Source organism: Hermetia illucens, chromosome 1 (genome assembly GCF_905115235.1).
Source record: "Hermetia illucens chromosome 1, iHerIll2.2.curated.20191125, whole genome shotgun sequence".
Taxonomy (NCBI): domain Eukaryota; kingdom Metazoa; phylum Arthropoda; class Insecta; order Diptera; family Stratiomyidae; genus Hermetia; species Hermetia illucens.
Window position 1 is genome coordinate 186,603,568 of NC_051849.1, and position 11,849 is coordinate 186,615,416.

The 11,849-nt window shown below is 42.2% G+C and overlaps 1 protein-coding gene across 1 annotated transcript; it reads left to right on the top strand.

Annotated features, from left to right (window-relative positions):
* The first annotated feature begins 1,143 nt into the window (after positions 1-1,143).
* Positions 1,144-6,927, top strand: LOC119660506 (histone acetyltransferase KAT6A-like). Its single transcript, XM_038069107.1, has 2 exons — positions 1,144-1,825; positions 5,644-6,927. Exons 1-2 carry the CDS (start codon positions 1,393-1,395, stop codon positions 6,534-6,536), a joined length of 1,326 nt encoding a protein of 441 aa, XP_037925035.1. The 5' UTR covers positions 1,144-1,392; the 3' UTR covers positions 6,537-6,927.
* The last annotated feature ends 4,922 nt before the right edge of the window (positions 6,928-11,849 follow it).

Below are 11,849 nucleotides of genomic sequence, written 5' to 3' on the forward strand. Positions count from 1 at the left end.
GCCAAAATTAAGAAAGATTTAATTAGTAATTGCGATTAACAGCCTGGTTTTTGAGGATTAAAATAAAAAAGAAAATTTCGTTCTATCAAAGATCTGATTTGGATACAGTCGCAAGGTTTTTAAATCCCCCTTAAGCATATCAAGCCACCGTTGTTTCGGCCGACCTTCTGGTCGCTTACCATTGACTTCGATGTGCAGACCAATCTCGGCAAGTCCGAATTACGTGACCATATTATCGAAGACGCCTCTCTCGCAATTTTGCCACTATCGGTGGAACCCCATATCGATCGCGGATATCCTCATTTTGGATGTGACCAAGGCGTGTTACTACTAGTCCAACGCAACATCTTCGTCTCCTTTGCCGCGAGACGCCGATCAGTGTCATAGTCGGGCAACACTTAGAACCACAAAGACTGATAGAGTGGATGACAATGCGGTATATCTAAATCTACTGCTTGCTAAACGGCTACTTCCCATATTAGCGTCCATATTATTCCAATTCCAAGAAAGAAACAGATTCTTCTCCTTCCTGATAGCTATTGACCTACATCATTCTAAAGGACTATTAAATGATGATTTGCCAACACTGTGATAGTAGTACTCCCCATTTTCAGCACGTCAATCGAGTAAACTTTTACTCGGGATTAACCAGAAGACTCCTGCGATAGTTTGTCTTTTTTATATAAACAAAGAAAGCTTTTGACTTTGTATGGCAATCTTGACTTCTCAGCATAATAACACAAATCCCTAACCTCTACCCTTAGGTCTACAAGCTAGTTCCTCCCTGTTGGCATCCCACAAAGTTTCTCCCTGTTTACAATATTGTTCTTCATATTTACAACCGACGTCCTTAAGCGCCCTCACGATTCTTGCTTGGTCAACATACTTCAACATGTCGACGACTTTATCATCTAGGGTAATCTTTTCTGAATTCATATTTGGATGTGCTACACCATTATTTTACCAATTGAAAAGTGACGCTCAAAGTCTAAACGATTGTGCTTCGCGAGAAAGATGAATATCTCCGAAAATGGATATGTTTTGTAAGTATCTAATTGCTCGTAGTTCCATATTTCGCGTCAAACAAAAAAAGTCGCAGCATCCCTTGCTCCCATTTTGTAAATGTGAAAAATAATAAAAATAATTTTCAAATTCGGATAGACAATACATAAACCTTCTTTTCGCCTGGAAAACCGATAAAATTTTAAAACCCCACAATTGTGGTTTAGAGGCCAGTAGGCGAATTGAAAGTATTTTTAGTTTGACATTTTTTTTCTAAATTCCTTTTGATAAATATAAATTTGGTAAATTTTCAGTTAAAGCTAAAGTATGGAACCTGTGATCTAACAGTACAATGAATTTTGCTAACAAAAAATAGAAACATTTAGAGTTATGAAAAAGAGAACTCGGAGCACTTCAAGAAATCGCGAAAGGCCAAATTGCGCGTGTCGTACGGCTGGAGAGTGTGCTAATACTAATTTTCTTTCGAACCTCACGAATATCTCTTCCATAAGAAGGCTTATATCGGGCAGTCGTAATTCTGGGGGTAGTATCGCACCCGGCGAAACTAGTCGTCCCAATACTCCTATCTATTCTGAAAAGCTAGCTCGTGAACCGCAATCAATGCAACATACTGTTGCTTCCTATACAGCTTCTACAGGCCGTAACCGATCGATGGGTACCGGTTATCATTCGGCTGCTACCTATCCAGTTGCTTCAACCAATGTTCCACCTTCAGCGACGCAAAGTAAGTGGACTCGGGAGCCATCGAGATCTATAAGAACAGACAATAGCCAGGGTGAACCCGATCGGAAAATCATTATCGGTGAGTATTGTCAATTTTTTTACAACTTTCTGCTAGTTCATTAAATTTGTTTGTGATATCGTGATTGACTAAATATTAGGATAGATTGCTAGTCATTTTTGCCAGTTGGTCTGCCATATATTGTTGATTAGATAAATAATTTGGCTTGCAATTTAACAACTTTTTGATAATAAGTAGTCATATGTTGACCACACCTATGCCCCACCGCTGTCGGTTCCTAGAGACGTATTTCAGGTTTCCCCAACTTTCCGAGGAGCTTACAATCCTAATCAATTGTTCTGTAGCACTTAACTAGGTCGATGCAGTCGTCCGCTATAGTTGGTTCCACTGCATGGGATATATGTATACCAACAAAGTTCTTCGTCCGACATTTGTCCACACCAGAGTACCTCTAGGTCATGGCGCAGATATAAATTGGCGAAAGCTTGGAGTTGGAGTATTCAAGAAAATGTGGCATCCTTAATTCCACTCACCTGGGATGATCTCAGATCACTAAGCATCACTGGAAATAGCAATTTTGCAGAAACTCCCAGGACCAATTCCGCAGGGACACTGTTAAGGCCTTCGGCCTTACTTCGTTTGGGCGCGTTCATGGCAAGGATGACTTCACTTCTGAGAAGCAGTCCGTATCTGCCGTATCTACCATGTTACCAACAAGAGCTGGAACTTTATTGGATATAACACGTTAGAGAACGGTGGTGAAACGCCCCTTCCACCTCTTCAGTTTCTCATCATCGGGCATGAGAAACCTACCGTTAATGTCCTTCACGCAACAATTGCAAGGCTTGCGACCACCTATCAGCTAATTTGTGCTACGGTATGCGTTAGAGAAATCGTTACTAATTGCGGCAGCTTCTTCCCTCATCAACGCAATGGTGGAATATTTATCAAGATGCAGTTCTTTTATTTTGTCGCGATAAAGAAACTCCAAGACATCGAGTTCAACTCCGCTCGTGGCAACCAACAAACTCTCACGGATCATGCAGAATCACCTTGATTCCCCCTTTCTTACAAGGCTGTGCTCAACATATGGAGTTTGCCAAAATAGCCCGACCCTAGAGGAAGCGGGTAGAAGTGGGGGACCGCTCCATTTCCCCTCCAACTCGGATCTCGGGTCCTTTGAGAAAGTGGTAGTATGTGTATAAAGATAATTCTCTTGTCAATACATTTATTAATAATCTGTAAGGAGAGGAAAGGAAAAAAGGAGCGGAAATAGTAACGGCAGTAGCATAGAGCAAGGCCAACTAACATGTACTGAGTTTGAAGATGCCATCCGTAAATTGAAGGATCATAAGACAGAGCAAAGAAAAAAATACGCCTAATTCAAGTCCTCTGCAAAGAGGTCCTAATTATTCTACACAATGGCAATTTGAACGAACCCCTCTGACTGAACATAGGATTCAAAGATTTCCGGTCTGTTCAATAGTGGTCGCTATAGTATAACAGCCACCACCCCGTATGACAACTAAAACTACCGCAAAATCGAGAGGATCTGATACTAGAGCTGAAAACCTCCGAGGAGAGTAAAGCCGAAGGCTGAAGGTAAGAGAGCTGCGGTGGATTCTCATGAGGTTACTTCCACGGCAGTAATCTGGACTGTCTTAGCATAACAGCTGCAGAAAGGCGCACACACACAATCACTATTCTATGACAATCGTAGACAGGGGGGGGGGGGGGGGGCGGCTTGGTGACAATCTCCAGAGACCTTTGAATTTCGTTGTAATACCTGCAATAATGACGAAGGAAATACTGGAAACTTGCAGTAGGCTTGAAGCCAACAAGGAAAGTCTTTAAGCTGGCTGTTAAGTCAAGGCCAGAAATATTTGTGCAGTTGTTTGAGGCATTCGCGGTGAATCGGATCTTTCTTGAAGTATGAAAGGCTGGTGTTGCTGCCTAATGCTGGTTAATCACTTGGTGAATCATCCGCCTACACATCTAAATGCCTAGTGGACACTAGGAAGAAAGTCATCTCCAGCGATGATTGGTATAAGTTGAGGCCATCCAAAGGACAGCATGGCCCTGCCAAGGATTATATAGGCTCTTACAGGCTACTTATAGCTGGAATGGTGAGCTCAATACTGCACTGTGCAGCATCTGTTTGGGAGGACTGCATTGTATAGCATGCTCTAAGGATGAGTGCAATTTAGGGCTGTTTTAGTATGCCGTGGCTTCAGGACCGCCTTAGACGAAGCGGCCTACGCGATAGTCGGAATGATGCCGATCGAAATTTTGGTCGTTGAGATTAAGCGAATCTATAATAGCCCTGTTTCTTCCCCTTATTAGCACGTGCTAATCGTAGGAAGGGAGGAATCGTTGAGTAGTTGGCAATGATGGGAATGAACGGAATAGGATTGATGGAGACAGATTCCCAGTAACACTATGTGGACGCAGAGGAGGCATGGTGAGATAAACTATAGATAGCTCACTTAACTTCCCCGGCTGCGACGGTATACCATTATCTTGAATTAGCAGAGGAAAGGAAGAGTCTACAGGAAACATTAGGAAGGACTGTAACACCGAAAAGTTTAATGTGGGAAATGCCTCCATGCTAGAAGAACTGGAATGCAGTTAACCACATGGTGGGGTGGATTTAGTGTAGATTGAGAGGAGCAGAGGAGGCGAGAGAGAGAGAGGCGGTCGCGAATGCCAAGGATGAAGGAAGAGGCGAGAGCTATGTCCACTCCACTTTGCGGTGGCTCCACGATACAGACGACAGGATTTAGGCGATGATTTTATTGGGTACACATCTCACACGCGGGTACGCGGGTGTGTTTGTCTGCTATTCACTCTTTGGTAGAGTATAGGGCATCTACACAGTCAAACTATGTTTCACCACACATAATGTTGTGCAAATTATAAGTTTACAGTAGCAAAACAGACACAAAACGACGTATCTAGGGCAACGAGATCTAGAGTCCAGCGCTCTAACCCGCATAACTACGGAAAAAAAGACAGATAGACAGACAAACAAAAATCATTCATTATAAAAGCGCAACCTTAGGATTTTCGAAATGTTTTCTATATTTTCTACTGTAATATGCTACAGTTGACTAATTAGGGCAAGTCTCTTTGAACCTACAGAGGCAAAACAGTAGAGAGACAATTCGGACTCAGCGTGAAAATTATGCGGGAAAACGGGGCCCCGGGAGAAAAAATTATCCGGGCCCCTTTACTATCTCTTTCTTCATTGAAATTTCGATTTCGTGCCCTCTAGACAATGATAGGCTCCGGGGAAATCCCTCCATTCCACCCTCTCTCGTCAGGGCAAAACAGCAGAGGTACTCGTATTATCTCCATGCTTCCGTTGCAGGCACTTTTAGGTGGTTGAGACCAGCCTGTAAGTCAGCCAATTTTTTTTAGCGTTCTCGTGGTTGTTTCCATTTACTGATAGACAAGTCTCTTTCGACGATGTGTGATGTTGAGAAGCAGGGCAGCACATATGCATCGTTCCGAAAGTCGTCTCATCTTAGACGATTCTAAAGGCAGAAACGTTCCTAGAGTTGACTTTCTGTAGATCATAATTATCTTTTGTCCTCGACGTGTACTATATAGTACCATTCACTAAAACGATACTAGGTGAAGAGAGATGGTATCAACCACTTTCACTAAAAGTAACCCATTAGTATGCTGCAAGAACCCTACGATCGGCTCCTCCCTTGACAGAGCCGTACTCGTAACGAATGCTTTCTTACAGGCATACTATAGTGCTACCTCCTACAGAACAGATTTTCTCACTATATTTTTTTTCCGAAACTCAATCATACATAATCTAATCTTTGTGTCTATTCATCTAAATTAAATTTCCTAAAATATTGCAGAGGGAGACCGAGCATCGGCTGGAGGTGGAACAAACTATGGACTAAACGATGACGAGTTAATTCAATTCGTCGAAGAGCTAAGTGAGCAAACGTGTATTTTAAGAAATCAATTAATACAGATGATTGGCCGCCATCAGAAAGATACGTGCAATTGTTCTGAACACTGTATGTGCGACACGATAGGAGGAGAAGCAAACAACTGTAATTGCAAATATGCGATAGGCAGACAATGTCCCCAACCAGACATACAATCTGACTTGTATCTTACGCTTAAGTACCCTTCAGGGACTCAACAAACAGTAAGGCGACGGACTGAAAGCGACTTATATATAACTCAACAACCGTCGCGCCCCTACTATCCACCTTCAGTTCCTTCAACACCGAAGTATTCTTATGTGCCTCCTCCAAAGTACCAAGAAAGTGTTGTGGTTGAAAAGATTCCGCCACCACCCCCACCGGTACAAGTTAAATCTCAGCCACCCTCACAGCCACCACCACCTTCTCATCCCCCGCCACCGCCACCTTCGCAGCCACAGCTTCCTCCAAAAGTATCCACGGTGGTAATTAAAGAGCGAAAATCTGGCGGTAACGAAGCTAAAAAAGAATGCGATAGAATCTGTGTTTCCAAATCATTCATTCAAAAAATGAATAAGATACAACAGGACATTGTGGATTTGAAAGTGGATATTTCCCAACTAAACGAATGCCAATGTCCACGGTTCAAGCAGCAAGTAGGAAACCCCAAAGAGCTGTCGTCACAGTTAAATAAGAAGGTTAGCGAAATCGAGGAGGCACTCAGCTCCATTTCACACGTGCAACCAACTCTCTACCAGAGTCAACATAATACTAAGAGCGAAACTAGAAACGCTGACAACGCACCTAAAAAAAGTTAAAATTGGCAACAGACCGAAGCTGTTATGTTATTTCCGCTCAGTGTCGTTCAGGTTTGAATGGATATGTTAACATGATATTTGTAACTGCTTCGCCTGAGCTCTGCCCGAATAATAAATTATAATTTGATTTGAACTTTCATTACAAATGAAGATGGGGTCTAGATTAGCTTGTATTCTATCAAATATGGCAAATGTCCAGGTTAGTGAAAAGTTAATGGGAACATACAGATCAGGACGTCCACCTTTTCAACTACCTGCGCCGGGACAATAATTAATATTATATTCGAGTTACGTCTAGGTAGGTCTAATTCATAGTGATGAACTTATGTATGCAGAGGACTATAAGCAAGGCAATAAAATGTGAAATAAATTTGAAGCTTTGGTATGATGATTAATTGAGTTTAATTCTTTTCGGGCACTGGGGAAACATAGGCTATATAATTAAAAAATCAATAAGGGCTTTTCATGTTGCAGTTTAATTTGATCAGTTTTTATATTTTTAGACATAAGTCTAGTTTTATATGTGATATAAAACATTGGTATCAGGTTCCCCGCACACTATACCGCCCAAGACTCTACCCTCGATCAACACAGATCTGATTTCACAAACTAACATCCAAGTCAGTTTCGTTCACGATACTAGCTCTATTTTCTCCCGTTTCGTGCGATGGCGAAGTAGGTTGAGTGCCAGCCCTTTGATCCTGCTGTCCAGGGTTAAAACCTCGCCTCATAGTGGGTGTTTATGCTCGTCTTTGCATTATCCCGCTGCTGTAGGCTTATCACTTGCATAGCATTCAGTGTGAAGATAATGAAATTGAAACACAGTTTCATTAAAAATTAAATAGGAAAAAGTTAACAATGCGAAGTACCCTATATCCCACAAAGAAACGAACAACTTATTTTAATAAAAAAACCATCAGCCGAAGTTCGAAGGTCTTTGAGAGGAAGATTGCTGGTCAGGCCGGTATTAGCGATCGATCAATACGATGAATTCCATAAAAATAGCGTAATCCTACTTAGTTAAACTTACTAGCTCTAAACCATTCTGGTTCGTACAGATAAAAAAAGTGTTTGCGACTTCAAAGACTTCTGCAATTGCAAGTGTCGTACTATAGGTTAGTAACGGGAGGGCGTTCCATTCGCAGAAGAGAAATTTTTCACTGTGAAGCAAGTGTACAACCACAAGAACAGCAGGGTTTGATCCACGAGGGCTTTTGGCACCTCCAACATCGTTGACCCCGAATTCGCAATTGGTTACGGTATGGAGCGGAACTATTGCCAGTGGTAACAGTCGCAGTGGTACACTTTATGATTGAAAGTCAATGAAGAAGTGTACCACTGCTACATTTTTCAGACCAAGGTACTTACGTGGACGCATCAGCATTTTATTGATAGGTATTGGGCGTATCAATGGAACTCAGTGCCGGCTCACAAGACGAAAAATAGCCAAGTGTTGCCGATTTCATTATGGAATATACGTCTCACCTGTGGTTCCGAGCGACGACTGGAGAGGGGGGCTACCTGTCCAGAAAAAAACTGTTCATTAAATTTATTATTTTTGATCTTATTGGAAACATCAATAAAGGGAACCCCAAGTGTGTGGGGAGGGTAGCTGGGACAACTTTTCCCAGGAGCTATGACCCCCTAAGTTCAATATCGATCACTTGTATAATCCAACTGTCGCTCGACATTGGGAGCTATGTTGCTGATCGGACGGCAAATAGACTAAGTAACCCATCTGAGAATATCGATGAGCATTGGGCCATCATCAAAACTGATCTTTTCTCGGGTGCTGCCCAGTTCGTCGGCAACGTCCGAGAGCATCACAAGATCTTACTAGCTGGATAATCGTGGAAATGGACAATAAACGGAAGGGATTGAAGGCTTCATTGATTTCTGCAAGTTGTAGCGGGCGTGATGCGCTCAAGCTCCGATACCGTTCGAAACTCTGGAGTCTTTAATGTAGTGCGCGTGAGAAAAGGAGGATTTGCTACTGCGCTGGTCATGGATGCGGAAAATACCGCAGAACGCTATAATTTTAGAACTGTACATCGCATTACGAAAGAATTTGCATGGTCGCAAATCTTTCGATGGTCCTGTAAGGGACGTTAACGGTCGACTCCTTATCCATGATGTTGAACATCTGCAGAGATGGAAGGAACAGTTCACTATGGCTCTTAACGCATCACATCCAGTGAAGTTCCTCTTTTTGTAGATTAAATTTCTAGTCACCATAAACGTGCGTGCGGACACTCATTGCTCCTCCAAACAAAAGAGAAATTTTCTTGGCTTTCAATGGACTCACACGGAATAAAGTGGCTGGGCTTCCCGCAGAGTTATTTATCGCTGCAACTGCAGTTTCTGTAGCTATACTACTTTCACTTTTACGGAAATCCTGAATGATCGTTAAGATTCGAAAGAAGGGCACCCATTTTGAATGAAAAAATTGGAGAGGTATCTTCGTGTTCCCTATTGTAACAAATATAATAACTAAACTAATCCTGAGGCGCATTTAAGAAAACCTCGAAGGCAGATAGCAGGCTAAATTTCGCTCTGGATCTTCCGGCGTTGACCGGATCAACACCCTACCAATCATTTTGGGTCAGTGCGCGGAGTATAGATATATGGCACAAAATATCATTGGCTGCATTGAGACAAAATCTAAGAGGAATTTGAATTCCAAAGCGGAGTCCTTCAGCATTGTATATTGTCACCGATATTATTTTTTATTTTTATTTTATTTTTTTTTTTATTTATTTTTTCTTGTTATCGGTGACATTCTTCATGCTGATATATGCGGAGTACGTCAAGGAGTCCAATAGACTATGACATCTTTCCTCAAACACCTCAACTGCGTTGATCTGGATCTGGATCTGTTTGCTTTCTCACCGGGTTATGCACTTTGGTCAAATGACTCTGATGTTGCCCAGTGCATTAACAGCGCTAGATCCACTTTCGCTGCTGTGTCTAAAACCTGGAAATGCAGTTATTTCAACACCAAAATCAAGTTGAAACTCTTTCGTGTACATGGAAAGTGATCACAACTATCACTCGAAAGCTCCAAGCCTTCGTCAACACTTATCTGCGACGAATTATCGGAGTACGCTGGCCTGATATTATTGCAAACGAAGAGCTTGTTCGGCGGATAGGCCCATTACCCGTGGGCATTGTGATCCAAAAGCGGAATTGATAGGACATACATTAAGGAGGGGCGATAATTGAATTGCTGGCTACGACATGTAGTGGAATCCACTCTCCCTAGATGGCCGACCAGTGGTTCAACCCAACGGCACTTGGCGCAAGACAGTAGAGGAGTAATTCAGATATCTTGGGAAGTACGATGCCGCGTAGGGGTGGTTTACGCCATTTACACCACTAAGCGGTAAATGGCACTACTCACCCTAAAGTTATATAAAGGTAGCACAATCCCAAGTTCTACAACATTTGGCCAGCTTGTCCTACATGGCTGGGTGAAAAGCAGAAACACATATGCGGCGATCTGTTGTATGAGATAGGTAGTTTATTATCCGATTTGCTTGGTTCTTTTTTTGTTCTATTCTGTCACCGCCGCGGCTGTGGTAAGAGAGGGGAGATTTCAAGGGCACGGCTCCCCTGTCACCCCCCTTGTGCAATAAACGACTAGGTTTTGTGTCTGTCATACACACTTTTCTGAGAAGCGACTACACCGATCGATACTAAAGTTTTTGGAAAGGTGAAAACTGTGAACGCCCACACATGCAATGAGTCATATCCTTTTACGCTTAGCTTAAGAGGGATCCCCATACATGGGAAAGAGGGTCTACATTTAGTTCCTCAAAAAATATAGTCGTGTAGGGTATCGAATGAAAGGTCTCGATGAGTACTTTGCGAAGGTGGTTTTAGTTTTGACATTTGTTGGAAAAGCGTGGAGTGTGGGGGCCGGAAACTGAATTTCGACTTATTTTATCTGTTTTAGGTGAACCCCTTCACATTTGCTCAGAATGTTTAACTCCTAATGTGAACCATATTGAATTAACTATAATCGAAAGACTGCTTTGAAGAGCAAATTATTTGTATAAATAGCTTTTAAAAAATGGTACGCAATTGAATTTTAAATCATTATATAATACAAAAGCAACTGCCATGCACTCAAATTCCCTCATATAAGGAAACACAAAACTTTTCACACCGACTTGTTTTTTGGAAAAATTACATTTCCTTTTGGATGTATTAGGAGCCCCCTTTAAACTCCACGTAAATTCACATTACTCACTGTATGCGTGCGATTTTATAGTTCCCACCAAATTTCTTTTGAATCCACGCCATCCATGATCACTTCGGCCTGCCGGTTACGCCGGAAGAGCCCGCAATACACCAGGCTGCCTGCTGAGATAAAAGCACCATCTACGTACCGGCGATCCGCAACATCATTAGTTCAACTCTGGACGTGGAAGGCGACGTGGAGACGAAGAATTGGAGATATTTTTGTGTGTGAGCGTTTATCAAAGCGATCAAGGATGCCCATAAAATTCTCGCTCGCAGGCAACATGGCTGGCCGGCTGGCCGAATCATTTTTTATTCAATCACCGACCGCTTGCCTGAACTGACAGGCCAGAACCTCCCATCCACGTTCCGGCCGCCGATCAAATGAGGACTGTTCAGACGTAGCTGACTTGGATGGCAGGCTTTATAGTCAATGAATCTTTATCATTGAAAGTCTCATAAGGGAAAAAGAAAATGCCATAAAGTGCGGACACTGACATCCCTTGTTAGCAACATGGAAATGAAGAAAAGAATAGGGGTCATTCTCTCAGCAGCCTGATAAATGGCCTGAAAATTGACATGGTCCCATTGAGTAGGATAAACTAGAATAAACCCAGACTAGGTTCCTCGAAAGATCAGTAATTAAAAGACGAGTTCAGCGGCATATATAAAGCAGCGTGTCTATAGTACAAGAAGTATTAAATAGGACAAACCAAAAGATTGATTTCGGTATGCTGAAGGGAGTACGTGAGAAAAGTGGAAACGACCAGAAAAAATAAAAGGAAGAGCACTTCTCTGAAATCGATGGCAGCTGTGCGAGGAAAAGTCAAAATCACATAGGCCAATATGCGCAAAATTGGGGAATGTAACAATAGTAGGGAAATGAGGGAGGCAAATGAGAAACCTGTCAGCTAGATAATAGTAATTATTCAACGACAAAGATATCCTTCAAGCCTCACCCATATTCTGGTCCCCTTTGTTTGCCTAATTAGACTATCAACAAGTAATTAAGCGATAGAGCAATGATGAAAATTATAAAAAGGCGGACTCGATATCCAGCTAATAAATTCG